Below are 21,004 nucleotides of genomic sequence, written 5' to 3'. Positions count from 1 at the left end.
TTGATTTAACTAGCTTAATAATAAAAAAGCATATAGGTATTTTCATATCACTTTACACGTTCAGTAGCCTACCACTCTTTTAAAGAAAACATTTAATTCTCCATTCAAAAAAATGTAAATTAATCACAATACTTTTAAGACGCAACCCAACTTTCTTCAGACTTTATTTGTGAGGGTTTAAACCTTAATTATGGGGGTCACCATGCCCCCCTAACCCACCATGATTTTCACCCTGCATGTAGAGCAGTTTGTTTAGTGGAAATTGTGCGTTTTGTAGGCTACATCTTCAATTCCTGATTGAATTAGGTTCCTATCGTAATCGATCTCAGATAATGTGACTGTTCTGTTTAGTCCCGGAGGTCTATATTCTCTAGCCCTTCGACCTCTAGAGTCTGCAGACATTAAATGAACAGTAATGTCTTTGAGTGTTGCGCTCCTCCCTCGCCTTCCTCTCTATCAGTGCACTTCAGTCACGCGTCCGTCAGTGAGCGCGCAACAGGTCACTCTCAGTGACAAACTCAGAACTGTCCCTTACATAGTCTGTTCTTCATCCGTCTCTGCAAGGTTAAGGAATTTAAAGCGCACGACTGTGTCGTATTATGGTGATGAGGAGTTAAGGAATTTCTGAATTTTGGTTTCATGTCGGGACGGTCCAGCGTTACTGTCGGGCGATGGCAAAGACATCTCATGTGCTTTCTCTCGTCGACATCCTCTTTACCATCAACTTGGTTATAGGTATGACATAAGCGTCTCTAAATATACAAAACACACTCTGATATTAAATATACAAATGTTCACATCATCATTAGCCTACTTTTCTCATCATAGTAGGCAACCTAGGTATTGTAATTAATCGTACTGTTGCCGCTGCAGTTTCGTCATGTTAGCTATGGATTATAAAAGCCCTATTAAAATATTTTCTTGTGAAAACTGTACAGCTGTTACTGATTTGAAACAACTTATTGTTTTTCTCGTTTTTTAAGTGTTATTTCACCTGTAGTAAATAGCCTATATATATATATTTTTTTTTAGATGCAAACAAATTACAGATTAATTTAAGGTGAAATAGTTAAAAAAAAATTTTTACGATAAAATAATATTATGAGCATTTTGTTTTTATGAATCAAAAAGTATGCTATTTATAGCGTTATAATTTTTATAATAGCGTTCCCAGAAATCCTTGCACAAATCGCATTTGTATAGATTGCTATTGCCAGTTATGTTCATTTGTTGTTGTTGTTGTTATGTTGCATTTATGTAATTTTTAGTATAGCATTGCTTTATTGTTGTGCTTTCTCTTATGTTGTTTTCTGTCTTAATATTGGTTGTAGTTGGTGAAGTCAGGTTAGATAATGTAAGTCATCATGTAGTTTTACATATTTGAATCAATATTATTGTCAGATCATTTAATAGTAGCATGTAATTGTCAGTATGTTATATTATTTAATGAAATACAGTTAAATATTGTTGATGTGTTGTTGCTTTTTAAAGCTTTATCAACCAGAGCTTAAATTTATAAACTAAATTTAAAAACTTAAATGTATAAATGTAATGTCTCGGTTACGTATGTAACCCTCGTTCCCTGATGGAGGGAACGACGTTATGTTGAACGACATATGGGGTTGATGGAGCGACGAGACATTACAAACATTAAAAAACCCATTATAAACGAGGCATTTGTTGCATCCAGTAGGGACATAATTACTGATTATAATGACTTACACAGTCTTTTACGCGTTGCGTTGCATCGCGCCGCGTAAACATAAAACCATGTCTGCATTTGTGATTGGAGAAATGACAAACAACAAGCGCTACTCTACACTGCTCAAAACTCGTGTTTGAGTTTGAATTTGCGCCAATGAAAATTGGCTAGTGGATTTTGCATGCCGAGCCACTCCCTGTGCCTATGGGTATATAAGGTGACAGCGCGCATCCACTCATTAGGTTTTACACTGAACGCTAAGGTTGCAACCTTCCCAAATCCCCAGCGCAAATTCACTGACCTTGGTACCGAAGGGGACCAAATGGTGAGTACATCGCTGCTGGAGAAGGCCAAGCTGCTGTTGCGTCCACAAAAAAGTTTTTGGAATGGATTTCAACCTTCAGTGAAAGATTGCTTCAAATCTTTCCTATTTGTTCCACCAAGTCTGACTGCTGGGGGTGCTGGAGGATGCGTAACTAGGGTTCGCCAACCGGGGAACTCTACTGGGAGAAGAAAGGTGCTCGCATCCCCGTGTGAGGGGGAAATGGCGCAGCAAGCGTGACTCCAAGCAAGATCTTCCCACCAATTACCTGTTACCCAACATACGGGAAGAAACCGGCTCTACACGAAGGTTGCAAAACCAGCCCGCAGCTCGACAGATGTCTGCCAGAGAGGCGCCGTGCACCAGCACCCAGGAGGAGGCAACACTCCGAGTGGAGTGAGCTCTCACCCCCAGGCGGCACAGCTCGCCTTGGGATTGGTACGCCAAGGCAATCGCATCCACTATCCAATCTGCTTGGAAACAGCCTTCCCTTTCTGCTGACCTCCAAAACAGACAAGGACCAAGGCGATGGCATCCACTATCCAGTGGGTCAACCTCTGCTTGGAGACAGCCTTCCCTTTCTGCTGGCCTCCAAAGCAGACAAGGAGCTGCTCAGAGCTTCTGAAACTCTGGGTGCGGTCCACGTATATGCGTAATGCTCTTACGGGACACAGCAACGCCAAGGCTGGATCTGCCTCCTCTGGGGGCAGCACTTGCAGGTTCACCACCTGATCTTGGAACGGAGTGGTGGGAACCTTGGGCACGTATCCAGGCCGGGGTCTCAGGACAACGTGAGAGTAGGCCGGCCCGAACACAAGGCACTCTTCACTTACCGAAAATGCTTGGAGGTCCCCGACCCTCTTGATGGAAGTGAGCGCGATCAGGAGCACTGTCTTAAGAGACAGGAACTTCAGCTCAAATGAATCAAGCGGCTCAAAGGGACCCCACTGAAGTCCAGCCAGGACACCGTCCACGGCATCGTGATGTGCTGCGATAACAGCCACATACACTTTCAAGGTGGAGGGTGACAGCCTACGCTCCAACCTTTCTTGCAGGAAAGAAAGCACGACTCTAATTGAGCATCTCTGGGGGTCTTCTCAGTGAGAAGAACACCAATTCGTGAACAGACTCCACTTCAAAGCATAGGTATGCCTCGTAGAGGCCGCTGGTGGTAGATCACCTAGGTCTGCCGCGTCCCGTCCAGAAGCCACACATGGAGGTTCCAGAGATCTGGACGCGGGTGCCATATGGTGCCCAGCCCCTGAGAAAGGAGGTCCCTCCTCAGGGGTATGCGCCAGGGAGGGGCTGTCACGAGGAGCATTCTCGTCACTGTTGACCCACGAGCCTTGCAACCGGAGGAAAAGGAAACTGCTCTTTTTTTGACAATGTGGTCGCCGCTGGCTCAGAGGCGAACAAAAAGAAAAGGGAACAGAAGATTCTCCACCCGGCCCTCCTCCGGGGGAAGGAGCGGCGCTGTGTTTGCCACCTCCTGAAGAGCAGTCTTCCACATCTCCTTTGGACGGGAGACACGGACAATTCCTCCAAGTGGCGGCGTTTTGCGGGCACAGGTGCACCGCAACCGCTCTCTCCACCTGGGGGGAATGTCCACGTACCCCCTAGCTGCCCCACCATCGAGGGAAGTGAGGATGGAAGAGGGAGACGAGCGGCTTCTGGCCGTGAAAGGGGCCGTCCACCTGGGGGGAATGTCCACGTACCCCCTAGCTGCCCCACCATCGAGGGAAGTGAGGATGGAAGAGGGAGACGAGCGGCTTCTGGCCGTGAAAGGGGCCGTCCACGACTTCGTCACCTCTTCATGCACCTCCGGGAAGAAAGGAACTGGGGCAGGACGCGGTTGTGAGCCGCGCTCCGCACCCAGAAACCATTCATCCAGCCGCGAGCACTCAGGACTGGGCGGTGTAGTCACCTCCAGCCCGATGCTCGCAGCTGCCCGGGCAAGCATGACCGACAGCTCTGGGTCAGATTCGGCAGTGGCGACAACACCGAGGGGGGCAGCCCCGCAGAATCTTCATCCTCAGAGGCTGATAGCCCATCCCCCGATGCTGCAATCGACATCTGATCCTTCGGCGGACCACCGAATCACACGCTGGGAACGCCGTGAGATGGCCCTGCAGAACCACTCGGCAGCCGCACAGGACATGCATTGCGGGAGGAGTGAGAGGTCCGTGGGCCATGGCCCGACGGAGAAGCTCTCACTGTTACCCTCACATCTTCCAGAGCACTAGCCGGCGGTCCTCTGCTTGCGGCAGAGAAACAGGGACGGGTAGTGACAGAGGGGTCTGCTCCACTCCCCTTGAGGAGAGAGAGACGCGATCACAGCGATGCCATGGTCATACGCCCACAATAGACGCATGACTCATCCACGAGCGCCGCTTCAGCGTGCTGAAGGCCCAGACACTGAAGACAACGATCGTAGCCATCAACAGAAGACAGGAAACGACCGCATCCAGAAGGACATGGATGAAACGGCATCTTGAAAAAGACACGAATCGTCCGTGATTTGCTCTTTTAGAGGAAACTGCTCTTTTAGCTGAAGGGCCCAGGGGATTCGATGCTGACAGGGACACCGCTGTAACGCGCCATAACACCAACCAGGAACAGCCTCTCGTTGCACTCAAAAATGAACGGCTTTGTAGCAATGATTATCATCAGCTACTCAGCTCCGAAGCAAAAATCTAATGAGTGGAAACCTAATGAGTGGACGCGCGCTGTCGCCTTATATACCCGTGTGCACGGGGAGTGGCTCAGCGTGCAAAATCCACTAGCCAATTTTCATTGGCATTTTCTCTTAAACTCAGAGATGATTGGCCTCCCAAGTGAGACCCCATATGTCGTTTGACATAACTCATAGTGACCGACAGATAGGGAACTAAAATGTAAAATAGAGATTAAGAGTTCCTTCAGTATAAAATAGCAGAATGCATTTATTGTTTGATTTTGAATTTTCATCACAGTATTTATAATGCTGTATGTAATATATAACAACTGCATTAATCAATGGAACCTTTTTTCTTGCTCCAATTCCATTGAACTTATTCAAATTAAATGTGTAGTTTATCTAGTGAGAGATGTTTGCTTTTAGAATAGTTAAAAATAAAACTATTCTTTCTTGCCCTTATCTTGTAATTCCCTCGGTTTGCTCTTATTCATCAGATACAATCAAGCCTTCACCACCATTGTTGTTTCAAATGCTTTCAGTGCCTGGCAATTTAAATGTTAAAACAAACAGTTGAATAAGTTAGTCTCCATGGAGTGCATGTGTTTTAGCATGATTGTGTGTGCCCATAAGAGTGTGTGTGTTCCCAGAGCTAGTTCCTCTGGAGCAGGAATCCCACCTCAGGCTTTGGAGCACGGGGCCATTTAGCCCGGCCCCGGCCCATCTGCCCAGGCTTCCTGTTTTGACACATCCAGGCCTCCGTGCTGCTCTTGCAGTTCCAGTGGAAAAATATCCCAGGGTCCCACATTACGCTGCTCCATTCCACAATGCACTGTGCCATACTCTACACGTCTGCATCCCTTATATCCAATGTAAAACCAGGCCAGGCTATGGACAGGCATTCACGGTCCCACCACTCCAGTTGACTTTGAATCCATGCTCATGCAGTAGTTTGAGCAGCAGAGCAGCACAGTCTTTCTTTTAACTGCACATACCTTTTTCAAAGATAAATTGTTGTGATTTGTTGATCATACAGTAGATACAGTAGTCTCTTTATGTGTGTTGCAAATGTACTTGAGATAAAAGAGAAAAGGGAGCTGCTTTCAGATGAAGTTGAAGATAAAGTGAAGTTTAGGATTGAACTAATTTATGGGTTTAAAGTTAACCATATTAGGGAGATCCTAGGAAAGGTGCATGCTGTACCTCTTTAAGTTTATTTAGTTTTGAGGTTATTGTAATATATTACAGCCATATGTACAGTGGTTTATTATGCTGAGGATGATGATCCTACTGTCTAGTGTTTAGTTTTAATGTGAAATATTGTGATATGTTGTCTAGATAACAATTTGCAATGGATGTTGTGTCTTTCTTGGTTTAAGTTGGTTTAATTCAACAAGATAAAAAGCAGGAATCTGGTATCATCTGTGTCTTTACTTTATTATTTTATTTTAAGATTATTTTTCCTCCAAAAACAAACAAAAAATGGTAACATTTTATTTTAAAGTGACAATTACACTAGTTATACTAGATATACTTACTATAGTAATAACAGTTATGCATAACTAAGAAACTAACCCTAAACCTAACCGTAACCTTAGTAAGCACATGTAGTTAATTAATATTATCCAGTACTTATGAAAAAAAAACAAGATCAACCAGACTTAAGTTATTTGCACCTGTAATAAATGGCACATATGAAATTGATCTAAAGGCAGAGTAAGTGTTGATCTAAAGTCCTCATTAAAATAATTTAGTGAGTATTTATGTAAATATCAGCAGCTTTTCTTAATTAAAACCTTCTGGTGTATTTTTTTCTTGCAGCGATAGAGCTAAGGTTTGTGCCTGATCCTCCAACCTTAAATATCACTGAGAAGACTCTCAAAATCAATGCTTCAGATACACTGGAAATCACATGCAGGTAAGCTTTGCTTCTGGAGAAGAGCAATTCTGTCTTCATTCATTTTCATTCTGAAGCTACTTTTCCCCATAAGGGTGCTGTTTTTGTTAGCTATTAATTTTTTATGGCAAAAACAGAAGCTAAACAATGTAATTTTTGCTTGAACATTGTCTTTTCAATCTGTTACACAGGGGACGTCAGATCCTGGAGTGGTCTACACCTCACAACCGAACCTGCTCTGAAACCTGGCTCACCACAACAGACTGTAGTGGCAATGGACTGTTCTGTAGCACTTTAACGCTCTCAAAAGCAGTAGCCAATGAGACTGGAGAATATCGCTGCTTCTATAAAAACCTGCCTATAGAGGATGGAAAGACTTCTATATCTGTCTATGTCTTCATACAAGGTATGATTTTCGTGTGTAATTTTTAAAGTTTTCAACAAATAGATGAAGAAGTTTTTCATAACTTTCTGACCCAGTCTCCCACTCTCTTCTCGCTCCCAGAAAGTGGGAGCGAGAGAGTTGGAATGTTACAAAAATGTATTCATCGCATACTTCCTCTGTTATCCTTCAGGATAACCTCTTGACCTCTTCAAACTTTATAACCTCTTCATTCTGGTGGAACCACCACATTTTACTTCGCTTTTCAACCATAATAGCTGTAAACTTCTGTCTTGTCCAGACAGACAAAATATAGGAAATGGGTTGTTGTTAGTGTGATTTGGTAAACTTACTTCATTCCATACCTATGAAACCTGATCAAATGTGCATAACAATTTGTAAGTACTGGTGTATTATACATGATTTTGTCAACATTATCTTTTCTGCATGTGTTTTCATAAATAACGTTGTTGGATAAATATATACAATAGACATGCTTATGTTTTTAGATTACCGTACGCCATTTGTCCGAATGGCTCAAGATTATGATGTGGTGTTCATTCGTGAGGGAGAACAGGTGGTCATTCCCTGTCTGGTATCTGTGGAGAACCTAGACGTCACACTGTACACAGTGAGTGTTTATACACACACATTTTCTCCTACCCTACATTGGTAACCTGCAAATGTTACCTTCTATTTCTAAGGAGCTATTTCTGTTTAATCTAAACGTACATTTTCATTGGCATAATTTTTATGTGTTAAGAATAGTCCAGTGATGTTAAATAATATTTTTGATCTAAGTAAAACCAGTTAATTTTGCTGTTGTTATTATTTGTGCAAAACTTGTAGTGTTTTCAGCAAATTACACTACCATTAAAAAGTTTAGTTCTTTTTAATGTTTTTGAAAGTCTCCGTATAAGGCTGCATTTATTTGAACAAAAATACAGTAAAAACAGAAATATTGTGATATAATATTACAATTTAAATTACCAATTTTCTATTTGAAATATAATTTATTCCTGTGATGAAAAGCTGAATTTTCAGAAACCATTACTCCAGTCTTCAGTGTCATATAATCCTTCAGAAATCATTCTAATATGTTGATTAGCTGCTCAAGAAACTTTGCTTATCATTATTAAAGATGATTTTCATCGTGCTGCTTAATATTTTGTGGAAAATGTTTTTCAGGATTCTTTAATGAATAGAAAGTTCAAAAGAACAGCATTTAGAAAAAATCTTTTGAAACATTATAAATATCTTTACTTTCCTTATTTGATCAACTGAATTCATCCTTACTTAATAAAAGTATTAAGGCCCGTTCACACCAAGGATGATAACTATAAAGATAATGATGAAGATAGTTCTAAAAATCATTCTCAATATTAAAGAATAGTCCACACCACATCTATAACGATAAAGGCACAGAGAAACGATATAGTTGGAATCACTTTCAGAATGATTTTTTTCAGCTGATGAACGATACAAACATTGACACCCAATCAAAATCCATCCTGCTATAATGAGCTCGAGAATTTAAAGCGGCAGATGCGTGTGTGCTTAAAATAAACAATAAACGCTGGTGTAAATGCTAATATCTTTATCTCTATAGTAATCTTTATAGTTATCATTCTTGGTGTGAACGGGGCTTTAGTGTCTTTGAAATTCTAATGGACATTATTTATATGCCTTATCTGTTGACTACCAATCCATAATAAATATCACAGATGCGACTTTAAAATATTATACTAATATTTTAAAGTTTATGTGTCAAGATCCCTGTGTTGTTTTGTGATTCACTGCTGGTGATGTGATGGGAACAATGTGTTTATGGTGTTTGTCTTCAACAGAAGTATCCAGTAAAAGAACTGGCCACTGATGGGAAAGAGGTTATCTGGGATAGCAAGAGGGGCTTCATCCTGCCTAGTCATGTGGTCAGCTATGCTGGTGTGGTCTACTGCCAAACCACTATACGAAATGAGACCTATCAGTCATCACCCTACATTGTGGCTGTCGTAGGTAAGCAAAAAAAGACAAAATGTTCATTTGCATGAAGTTTTGGGATTAAGAAATATGATATGACCATGGTTTGTGCATCTGACTTTTTGCAAGCATGTCAGAAATGATAAAACTGTTTTTGAAGAGGCAAGATTGCATTTGTTGAGACTGTAGAGCAGTCTGGTGTGAGATCAGCTGCCCTGGTCTCAATAGAACAATGCTCCACCCGGCACATCCCTTACTCCCCTTCCCTCTTCCGCAGGATACAAGATCTATGACCTCACCCTGAGTCCACCTCATGAGAGGCTAACGGTAGGGGAGAGGCTAATGCTAAACTGCACCGCTCACACCGAACTCAATGTGGGAATCGACTTTCAGTGGACCTTCCCTCATGAGAAGGTCAGTAACTTATTCAGAAAAGTTTAATATGTTAACCTCAGTCTTCAGCATTTGTGACATAATCTTGATTGCCACAGAAAAAACTGGACTAACTCCTGGAGTTTTTTTTTTACTTGTCTCCTTCCTGTTCTCTACATAAGTTGTCCGGTGATGAAAAGCAGCCAGAAACAGTCTAAACAAAAGCTGTCTGTTACGTTTTTATTTGATAGCAGGTGTGTGACAGCTTGCCTCTGTTGATGTATGAACCGTAAATGGTGACAAATAACTAGAACTTCACCTATATAAATATTATTCCATTTAAAATACCTGTTTTCATATATTTTACAATTTATAATTTATTCCTCTCGTGGCAAAACTGAATTTTCAGCATCATTACTCCAATCTTCTGTGTCACACGACCCTTCAGAAAACATTTTAATATGCTGATTTGCAGCTTAAGAAACATTTATTATTAATAGTATATATACAGTATATATATATAGAGAGAGAGAGAGAGAGAGAGAGAATACATTTCTAAATTGTAATATTTTCTAATATTTCTTTGGTAATTTACATAATGTAACACATGCCCAGAACATTCCTTTCAAATTTATCATCAGCTAATCTTTTCTGACATTTGTGTTTTACTTGAGACACTTCAATCATAATCTCAGTTTGATCTGTTTCGTATTTTTATAATTTGATTTGATTTTATAATTTGATTCGATTTGATTCAGCCCAGTCCAGCTCCGTTTTGGTTGGATTGCAATTCCATAAATAACATCATGCATTTCTCTGGCTGATTTTAAACCGTTTCTCTCCTCCTGTAGAGAGGCGTCAACAGCTCAATACCAAGGACACGCTATGAGACCAGGTCCTACAAGAAGAAGCTGTGGAACTCCTTAGAACTGTCCAATACTCTCATTGTAGAGAATGTAACTGTAAATGACACAGGAGAGTACATTTGCACAGCCTCTAGTGGTCAGATGCAGAAGATTGGCCGAGCAGCCCTCATTGTCTATGGTATGTGCTTTTAGAAAAAACAACTTAAAGGGATAATTCACCCAAAAATGAAAATTCTGTCATTAATTACTCGCCCTCATGTCGTTCCAAACCCATAAAACCTTCGTTCATCTTCAGAACACAAATTAAGATATTTTTGATGAAATCCAAGCTTTCTGACCCTGCATAGACAGTGAGAGAACTACCACGGTCAAGGCACAGAAACGTAGTTATGACATCTTTAAAATAGTCCATGTGACATCAGTGGTTCAACTGTAATGTTATGAAGCTGTTATGAAATGCTTTTTGTGCGCTGGGTCAGTCTGCCATCATTCACAAGAGTACCACGACAAAGAAAAGAAAGTGTTGAATAAAGTCGTTATTTATGTTTTCTTTGTGAGGGTGAGTAATTAATGACAGAATTTTCATTTTTGGGTGAACTATCCCTTTAAACAAAAGAGCGCATTATATCAGTGAAAGCACCTATGTTTCAGTGCTGCTGGCACACCTAGGCCAGTTATATGCTGCTGGCATAGATAGCATAAAGACCACATGGTTACTTTTTTTAGGGAGTAATGCAATATTGTAATGCATTACTTTTAAAAGTAACTTTCCCCAACACTGGTGCTAATGTATTGATTGATATTTCAGAGAAACCATTTATAGCGCTCAATGATCAGATGTTGCAGACTGTGGAGGCAACTGCTGGCCAGGAAGAGGCAAAAATCCTGGTTAAATATTATGCTTATCCAGAGCCCTCTGTCAAGTGGTAAGTGATTAGTGTATTATATTATATTGTATTATATTGTATTATATTATATTATATTATATTATATTATATTATATTATATTATATTATATTATATTATATTATATTATATTATATTATATTATATTATATTAAGTACCTATAAAGAATAGATTAGGATTTTGTGTAAGTCAGACTGAACTTTTCACTCTTGTCCATCCAGGTATAAGAATGATCAGCTGATAGTGTGGAAGGATGAGTACAGAATGAAGCCCAACAGAGGATCTCTTACTATATATGGGGTTACAGAGAAGGATGCTGGGAATTACACTGTTGTCATGACAAATAAGATTACCAAGGAGGAGCAGAGAAGAACATTTCAACTGTTGGTTAATGGTAGTGAATCTCTTCTCTTCTCTTCTCTTCTCTTCTCTTCTCTTCTCTTCTCTTCTCTTCTCTTCTCTTCTCTTCTCTTCTCTTCTCTTCTCTTCTCTTCTCTTCTCTTCTCTTCTCTTCTCTTCTCTTCTCTTCTCTTCTCTCTTCTGTATTAGTCTGTTAACTTGTGTGTTTATATGTACAGTTCACCCTAAGATCTTTGAGAAGGAAGTGCCGTTGGATCGAGATGTTCACATGTACGGCAGTAGCCCTACACTCAGATGCACAGCTAGCGGAGGATCCAGCCCTGTCACAATACAATGGCAGTGGATGCCCAGAGAGGACTGCCCAGTCAGATTTCTGTAAGTCTTGTCACACGATTTGATGCAATGTTCTTGTTTTGCTTCAAATGTATCCTGTGTAATACAGCCAAGAATGTAGACTGTTAAAAATAGAAACGTAATGTCAGATAAACGTGTCATTCATGTGGTAACATCAAACTTTTTTTCAAGTAAATTTATTAAAAATATTAATTAGTATAACTCAATTATCCTGATTTAATTAGGTTAGGGAAGTGAAAATAATTTGAAGATCGATTGCACATGCCACATTTGACAGTTTATACACACATGCATTATTTTTGTTAGTGTTTTACCAACATATTATTTTTGCTTCAGTGCAAACTGCTTATTTTCTCTTTAATCATACTGTACTATATTATGAGAAAAAAATCTAATATCTTGTGTGTGACATAGTGTACATACACCAGTATACCCAAACATATGTAGAGTATGTTTCTTTCTTGTTCTCTCTTTTCTGAATTTTTATATCTTTTCTGAGTGTTTATATTACTGTAAACATTGCTCTTGTATGACAAATTTGTTCATGATATTTTTAATTTGTACATTCATGTGGAAGAAATGTAATGCAAATGCTAAAACACGTATATCACAGCAAAAACAGAATTTCCTCTTGACCTCACAAACAGCTTGCTACTAGGAGGCAGCAGAAACCAAACAAATCTGCATTTGCCTGTAGCAAAACCTGTCAAAATCATACTCTCTAAATGGCAACATTTAAAAAGAAAACTAAACATTTAATATTTTTCCTGTATTTGTGTGGGGAAGCCAGTAACTGTGTTAAGTTGATGATAATATCATTAGTCATTGTTTTGCTGACAAATAAGCATGGAATGAGAATGTTTGCATGTCTTTGTTTGCTCAGTGCTTTGGCATATTTGTTCCTGGTGTTTAAGTGTGTCCCACAGTGCAATTCATTAGCATGTTGTGCTCTAAATGGGCATTCATCCTGAAACGACTGTTGTGATTGCCAGTATGAGAGAGATCTGCTATACTAAGAAATCAGCTCCAGTGAGCTTTGGTTGAATCGTGACTTTGATTGGCAGCCTGCATTCACAGAACATCACTTCCAAGGATGTTGTAATCATGTAATGAGCATTTAGGGCCAGGCATCACGCGAGCCTTATCTTCAGATTGCACCCTCACCTACTTCCGTAGTTCTCATCACAACTTCCTGTTGTTCTAAAAGCAGACGCATTCAAATCCCGTGTCCTTGATCAAACATGAAAATAACACAATGTCTGTCACTGCATCCTACTAACAAGAGTTCACCCTCGCTCTCACCTTTCATTACAGCTTTTATGTGTCCTATTTTTGTGTTTGTCTTTTTTTCCATCTCTTTTTCCCTTTTCCGCTCTGTCTCGTCTCCCATGGCTGACCTACATGAGGTGCTGATGTCCAACCCAAGTCTAAACCTGACATTTATAATAATTCCTATTGCTCATAAATATGTGTGGCCCAGAAGTGGAATAAGAGGAACGGAGTCTGTTATAGGATGGTCTAAATTTAGACGGTTAATAATAGGTGCATTGTTGTTGTTGTTGATTTCGTGTGGTGTTTTCTCTTCCTGCTGGAGATGTGTAGATAGTTACTGCTTTACTTTTTAATATTTTACGAGATTTTTTTGACTGCAAACAAACTGGTAAATCATATTATTATGTGTTATTCACAGACCTAAGTCAGACCAAAGTGTGATTAAGTGTGACAAGTGGAGGGAGATATCAAACAACACTGGGAAAAACCCCATCATCAACCCCACATATGTCATTGAACGCTCTCTTAAGGTAAACATCAATTCCAGTAGAGTGCCAGTCAGCCTTTGAACATGCAAAAAGCTATTTCTAAACACAAAATATACTGCTGGGTCCAAAAGTCTGAGAATATGATTCAAAATCTAATTTAAACCTGGCAATAAATGTGAAGCATAGAAATGTTAGAATGTACTGTAAAATAAATAAGATTCTGCACTATTTCTAGGTCACTAATCAAATAAGTGAATGTACAGCATGAAGTGCTTTGTAAGATGGTCAAATATTTGAAGCTTAAGATGGTCTGTGGATCATCACAATGATGCTGCAGAACATGATCATCAGATTTTAAGCACACTTGTTGAGTTCACGGGTTTCGCTTTCATTAAAGCAAAAGAGGCACAAACCATTTCTCAATTTACATAAATTTTTAAATTTAACTATTCACTCAAATTTGTAATGAAAATGCAGAGGAGAAGCATTTTCACTAGTGATTTGAGACTTTTGGACCACACTGCATTAATGGTTATTCTTGGTGAATCTGACTATAATATATTTTTAAAATCATCCATTGCCTTCGATAATGTTTTGATGATCTGCTGTTCTCCAATAGACCATCAGCACACTGAAGATCCAGAAAGCAGTTGATCATGCTCTCTACAGGTGCATTGCTTCCAATAAGATGGGAATAGAAGAGCGGGTCATTGTGTTTCAAGTAGCTCGTGAGTGCCGACACAGTCTTCACTCTACATCCCAACTTAAATAACTGCAATTCAATTTTAAGAAGTGGTCAAATCTGAACTTTTGATGTTTGTCTTCATCACAGGTTTCCTCAACCTAAGCGTCCTCCCCTCCAGCAATCCTACTGAGGGAGAGGATGTGGTAATGCGCTGTGTAGCCGATCGACTGCTGTACTCTAACTTGCGTTGGTATCGGGTAACAAACATTGCCAACCCTGATGCCTCTCCAGCAGCCGTGCCCTGTGATACCCTTACCCTTTCACCTCTCCACCAGACCAATGTCACCATATCAGGCCTGCAGGGCACCAATGCAATGCTGGACCTGCCCATACCCAATGCCACATTGATGGACCAAGGCCTGTATGCTTGCCAAGTGGAGAATGTGGGCACCAGTGAGAGAACCTGCTTACTTCACAACCTCAGACTCAGAGGTTAGTCCATAGCTTTACATTGAGTGATTTTTAGGAGACTTGTTTGAAAACAGTCATTATTTGTGTAATTTCATTAGTTGGTGATGCTAGTGGTGCAGAAATTGCACACTTAATAGACTATATTTAGTTGCATTGCTCAGTTTGCATATGTTCAGATGGGATATACTGCAGAAATCTTGCACAAGCTTGAATGTACATCACAGATCAGTTTATATGTTTCTGCAGCTCTTGAGATGTCGAGAATTGTGACCAATCTGACTGACCAGAGAGTGAATGTGAGCGACTCTACTACTCTAGTGTGTGAAGTGTCCGGCACACCAACCCCTACTGTAGTTTGGACTAAAGACAACCAGACCGTCATGGAGGGATCAGGTGAGCAACGTAAAACCTCTATAGAAGTACAAAAATATTATAGGTGCAAGAATAAACAACTCTCTCTATATCCGCAGCAATAATCAATTTGCAGTTGCCTTAGGATTGGAATACACTACACAGCTTTTGCATGCATTTTTGCTGTTTGCAGTTAAATTAAGATAAATATTAGATTAACAACTTAAAAAAATAGGAATATTAGAAAGAAAATAAGAAATGTTGCTGAAAAAAAATGAAAAAAAGCTAAATGAAAATAAAAAGGTAATTCAAAATATTAAAAAATATTATAATAGTATATAAATAATACAAAAATAACACTGTTTATGAGTCAGCACTGGTTGCCAAATGCCAAATACAGATTTTGGATAGTTGGAGTTGACAGATTTCACAGAAAATCATGTTGCATATAATGGCTACAGATTCAGATTTTGTACCTTTATACTATGAATCAATTTACTCAGAGGATATCAGTTCATATGTTGGAGGGAAATCTGATTTTAAATAATCGGAACTCAACTCTGAACTATTTTTGTTTGACCACAATTCTCAGGATTGAGAAGAAATTCATTTATTGTTTTGTTAAGCTGAATCTCTTAATAAAAAAAAAATCAGTTTTAGTGTGCTTTACAGACCAAATGAACAGCAGAAACTCACTCTGAGAGGTGATTAGTTTTCTTTTCCCTTAATTTTTGAGACGAATATCCAAATGTCTAATAGCTACCTGTTCATTTAGATCTGGGTTCCAACAGAGCAAACAAAACCAGTGATGTCAATTATAGTTACTGCATGTCACACAAATTAAATATTGATCAATTTTGGGTAATACGCTGTATAAAGCTGTAATAGGCAATTGTTACCTTAAGAAGCTATGTCTGTCTGACCCTTAAAATTAATTATAATCTGTTGTAGTCAAGTGTATTCATTGATATTAAATAATATTTATTGATTTGAGTAAAATCAGTTTAGATGTTATGCCATGAAACACATTAATTAGGCTACCTGACAAAGCATTTTTTACAGTGACAGTAATGTTCATGCATGTCTGTTGTCAGGTGTGATTCTGAAACGGTCAAATCGTGTCTTAACCATCCAACGGGTGAAAAAAGAGGACAGTGGTCTTTACATATGTACGGCGTGTAACCAGCAAGGCTGTGACTCTCACGAGGCTCGTATCACTGTAGATGGTGAGTGTGTAAACAAAACTCATTGCTTGATTTATTTATTTTATTGGTTTGAAGTTTTAAAAAAAGGGCAGTAGGACCTAAACATTTTTTTTTCTGTGAAGTTGTGCAACACTCCAAAGAGAAAGGAAAAATTGAAATCGCATCATATGACCCCTTTAATGTAATTTGTTTTTGAAAGAATCCTCTTATGCTTACAGAGAGTAAAAACAGTAATAATGTGAAATATTATTACAATTTTAAAATAACGGTTTTCTATTTTAATATATTTTTAAATGTAATTTATAAGTATAATTTATATACAAGTAATTTTTCTTCTTATTATTATTAATGTTGAAAACAAAAGAAAAGCATTTATTTAAAATATAAATCTTTTGTAACATTATAAATGTTTTTACTTTCACTTTTGATAAATTGAATGCATCTTTGCTCAATAAAATAATCAATTTCTTAAAAAAAAAAAATTACTGACCCCAAACTTTTGAACCGTAGTTTTATACCAAAAGATGGCAGGTAGATTCGCAGTAGTTTGTCTCGGTCTCCCACTGACTTTTTGCCTCATTGAGATTTGGTTGTAATCAAGGCCTTGTGGCAAAAATAGCTCTCTTTTTAATCTGTCAGGAAGGGGGCTCTGTTAGTGTACATCCTTTAGGGAGTGCTTAAAGAAAACAAAGCAAAATCCCAGAACACAAAAGAAGAGAGGGGCGTCCCACCCTCTCTCTCTCTCTATCACTCTCTGTTACACACATTTTTCCCAGTCACTTACATCTCTGTATGGTTCCGCCTCTTGCCTCACACACATAAAGGACAGAGAGTGCAAAGGCCCACAAATAACAGAGACATACTCAGTGTGTACGTGACTCGTTTTTCTGCATCACTGTTTCTTGTTGTCACTGCAAAGGCGACTGTCGCCTGACTGTCGCAACAAGAAACGTTAACTGTTCCCACAAAGAGTAAAAGATAGGAAGAGAGAAAGAAATCAACTAAATCATGTAGTGATCCACTGGGCAGTTGCATGTTCTAATATAGAAAAGAGAACATGGTACTTTTCATCTAATGTGATTTGGTTCTTGTTGGTCTTATTTTGATTGGATGAAATATCAGGTCAGCAAACACCTACTTCAAACATCTACTCAATTTTGGCTCTATCTATCTATCTATCTATCTATCTATCTATCTATCTATCCATCTATCCATCTACCTACCTACCTACCTAACTACCTACTCAATTTTGGTTAAATCTTGTATCTTTTTGTCATCTTTTTTTTGTGATGTCTGATTGATCATGTGACCCATCTCACAGGTGCAGAAGAAAAGATGAATGTGGAATTGATCATGCCTATTGGTGCCGTGGTCATCGCCATGATCCTCTGGCTCCTCATCGTCTTCGTCATCCGTAATAGGAAGCGGGTAACATTCCATCTCTTTTCCTTTTCCTCGTTTGCTTCCCCTCTCTCTTTTTCATGCACAGGCACACACTTCGCTCTCCTGACTGATCAAAACTGACTACCCGGACTCGGCTTACGTCGTCTCTATTGTATGCTCAGCCCACATTCTGCTGCGATGCGTCACGTACACCGGCCAGCCGTGGGCCCAAGTCCTGCTGTACCCCAGCCTTAATTCTGCCTCTGAGTATGAGAGTGGCTTCCAGTAACTCATTAGTGGGTGTCTTTATAATGAGGGCTTGATTCTGGGAGACTCAAGCTGGACAAAGTTGGAGGTCTTGCACTGTGTCTGTCATTCAGTCATGCTCACCCTTTCCATCCCTACCTCTTTACTCTCCCGCAGCCTAATGAAGGAGATCTGAAAACTGGCTACCTGTCAATCATTCTGGACTCAGATGATATGCCAATGGATGAGCACTGTGAGAGACTGACCTATGATGCAAACAAGTGGGAATTCCCACGTGACAGACTGAAGCTAGGTGAGACTTGGCTGAACGTGAGAAATAAACCAATAATAATAATTATAATAATAAAAAAATAAATAAATAAATAAATATCCAGGAGTTAAATTAACTAGGACCAATCTGGAATGGCTTTCCAGTACTTTTGATTAAAAAAAAAATAAATAAATATATATATATATATATATGTTCAATAGAAACATTCTGTCTTCATTTAATGAGTGTACTTGTTCAATGCAATTAGTTCATTACATGAACTCCCTTTTGTTAATGGAAGACTTCGTAATATGCAATATGTTTGTCTAGAACAGAAAATCTATTACTATCTATTGATTTGGAGTAGCATTTATTTGCTTGTTTGTTAACTGGTTAATTGGAATCTGCATTTAAATCTGGGACTACTAACTTAAAATGCAAGAATTGTACCACTGGACCAAAGTATACTATGTAACACATTCAGTGATATGTTTTTTTATCTCTATATAACATTTATTTATTTATTTATTTATTTTGTTAGTTGGTTGTTGGTTAATTGGAATATGGTTTTGATTTTAGGATTAATCACAAGCAAGAATCATATCATTGGACCAACATATACTATATGTATATACTTAAGTGATATTTATATATATATTTTTTATATATTTATCTGTATTAATATGTGTTTTATTTATTTATTTTATCTATATATATATATTAACTATTCTTATATATTTATCTAGATTATCTAGATTTTCTTGCATTTGTGTGTATTTAATTTTGAATTATCATTTTGTTTTTCTTTGTTTTCTAATATAAGCAAATACATACATTTAGTAGCCTACCATTATAACTAGGTGTCAAAATGTTATGGAACATATTATGCATATTTTTTCTTCTTGGGGATGGAGAGGTAAGCATATCATAACTTGCCCAAAATCACCATCAGATTTTTGGCTTCTGACATCTTTAAAGTCCCAATTTAACCGCTGCCAGCAGCTAAAATATTTGCACAAAAATGGTACTATAAATGTATATGTAAGTGTTCACAAATGTGTACTACTATGCTTTCCAGGAGAGCCGCTGGGCAGAGGGGCATTTGGTCAAGTTGTGGAGGCGTCCGCATATGGTATTGAGAAGGCCACCACCTGTACTACAGTAGCAGTGAAGATGCTCAAGGGTATGAGGCATCTGTTCACTGGCCTTAATAAACTGACTGCACATATCTTTCATAACACAACTGACAGCAGCATTATCAATCTCCAACAGAGGGCGCTACCACCAGTGAGTACCGCGCTCTGATGTCTGAGCTGAAGATCCTCATCCATATTGGTCACCATCTCAATGTGGTCAACCTTCTAGGAGCCTGCACCAAACCAGGAGGTGAGTACCCCTTTAAAACCCTCAAAAAAAAAAAAAAGTCAGAAATGCCACAAAGTGGTTGTGCATTGTTGAGAAGAACACGTGTGCCCACATTAAAGGCCTTTCTTCTTCTTCCTCTCTTTCTTTCCAACTTTAGGACCCTTGATGGTGATTGTTGAGTACTGTAAACATGGTAACCTCTCCAGCTATTTAAAAAGCAAGCGAGGAGAGTACAGTCCCTACAAGGTAAATTCCATCATTACCTAGTGCAACTAGTAAAATCAGGCTGTGATGTGGTTTTGAAGATCTCAGCTCCTCTGATGTGGTCAGATTGATTCGGGTGCCTTATGTAAGACATAAGCCAACTGTAAGGCCTTTAAATGTTGTTCAAGGTTGAAGGTGTTATGAACTGTACCTGATATGTTGGTACTTCTTGACCCTGACAACAACGGAAACTGATCCACATGTGTTGTGTTTCTCAGAAGCGAATGCCACTGATGCCGTGCAGGAGGGAGGTGCAGCAGGAAGAGGATTTGCATGAGGGGGATCTGGGTCTGGGAACCAGCACTCGGCTGGACGTCTGCACTGGTACTGCCATGTGCACCAGGATGGGAGAACAGACCTCCACGACCCAGCTGCAGGATGAACAAGGTACTGTATATTAGTCTGTTGGATACTCTGAACTGTATCTGGATGGAGATAAAAATGCACATTTTTATGTGTTTTTGTCATTTTAATATATCAGTTTTTGTATTTCTATTCATCTTTTACTCCAACTTATTTATTTCAGTTAGTTGCCAATGTTTTTTAAGATTTAGGTTTATCAAATATTTTGATTTGACATTATTTCAGCTTTATTTCAGTCACTGAAAACAATTTTAATTGTTCTAACTTTAAAAAACATTTTACCAAATGTAGCCTAATGTAAGATTCAAGATATATTCTCTATTAGAATATAAAATTAAAATATTAGTAATTATTCTAATTATTAAGCAGCTTTAATGAGCATTATTTAAAAACCTACAGGGAATTTTTGTACTTTTAAAAATTAATTTGTCTCACTCTAAATTAATTAAAATTTAAATTTTTTTTAATAATAAATACATACGCAAATAAACAGTTAAATTATTTTTATATTATTAATGGTTCTTTTAATTATTAGGCAGATTAATGAGCTCATATTATTTGAGAAAATAGATGGAATATTTGTAAAAATTGATTTGTCACACTATAAATGAAAAATAAGTACAAATAAAATTAACTGCAGAATAAAAATAAATAAACAAACAGCATAATTATTTTATTAATAATTCTTCTAATTATTAGGCAGCTTAAATGAGCTCACATTATTTGCGAAAATATATGGAATATTTTTAAATACTAATTCATCACACTGTAAATTAAAAAATAAAAACATATATATAATTCATTCATTTGATAAAAAAAATGTA

At 38.5% G+C, this 21,004-nt stretch overlaps 1 protein-coding gene across 1 annotated transcript in view; it reads left to right on the top strand.

The window, feature by feature from the left end:
* Positions 1 to 491: 491 nt before the first annotated feature.
* LOC107683984 (vascular endothelial growth factor receptor 2-like) overlaps positions 492 to 21,004 on the top strand; it is a 23,590-nt gene continuing 3,077 nt past the window's right edge. The window contains exons 1-21 of the mRNA XM_016480090.1: positions 492 to 735; positions 6,520 to 6,616; positions 6,787 to 7,001; positions 7,487 to 7,608; positions 8,825 to 8,993; positions 9,235 to 9,371; positions 10,181 to 10,373; positions 11,004 to 11,121; positions 11,324 to 11,496; positions 11,681 to 11,837; positions 13,507 to 13,618; positions 14,196 to 14,304; positions 14,409 to 14,753; positions 14,979 to 15,125; positions 16,178 to 16,309; positions 17,610 to 17,716; positions 18,095 to 18,230; positions 19,267 to 19,371; positions 19,461 to 19,574; positions 19,711 to 19,799; positions 20,036 to 20,209. Coding sequence (XP_016335576.1) covers positions 672 to 735; positions 6,520 to 6,616; positions 6,787 to 7,001; positions 7,487 to 7,608; positions 8,825 to 8,993; positions 9,235 to 9,371; positions 10,181 to 10,373; positions 11,004 to 11,121; positions 11,324 to 11,496; positions 11,681 to 11,837; positions 13,507 to 13,618; positions 14,196 to 14,304; positions 14,409 to 14,753; positions 14,979 to 15,125; positions 16,178 to 16,309; positions 17,610 to 17,716; positions 18,095 to 18,230; positions 19,267 to 19,371; positions 19,461 to 19,574; positions 19,711 to 19,799; positions 20,036 to 20,209 — 3,015 coding nt within the window. The 5' untranslated portion in view covers positions 492 to 671. The remainder of the gene's footprint in view (positions 736 to 6,519; positions 6,617 to 6,786; positions 7,002 to 7,486; positions 7,609 to 8,824; positions 8,994 to 9,234; positions 9,372 to 10,180; positions 10,374 to 11,003; positions 11,122 to 11,323; positions 11,497 to 11,680; positions 11,838 to 13,506; positions 13,619 to 14,195; positions 14,305 to 14,408; positions 14,754 to 14,978; positions 15,126 to 16,177; positions 16,310 to 17,609; positions 17,717 to 18,094; positions 18,231 to 19,266; positions 19,372 to 19,460; positions 19,575 to 19,710; positions 19,800 to 20,035; positions 20,210 to 21,004) is intronic.

This window comes from Sinocyclocheilus anshuiensis, unplaced genomic scaffold (genome assembly GCF_001515605.1).
Source record: "Sinocyclocheilus anshuiensis isolate Anshui unplaced genomic scaffold, SAMN03320099.WGS_v1.1 scaffold637, whole genome shotgun sequence".
Taxonomy (NCBI): Eukaryota; Metazoa; Chordata; class Actinopteri; order Cypriniformes; family Cyprinidae; genus Sinocyclocheilus; species Sinocyclocheilus anshuiensis.
The sequence above is the reverse complement of the archived record's forward strand: the minus strand, read 5'-3'. Positions and strand labels throughout refer to the sequence as shown.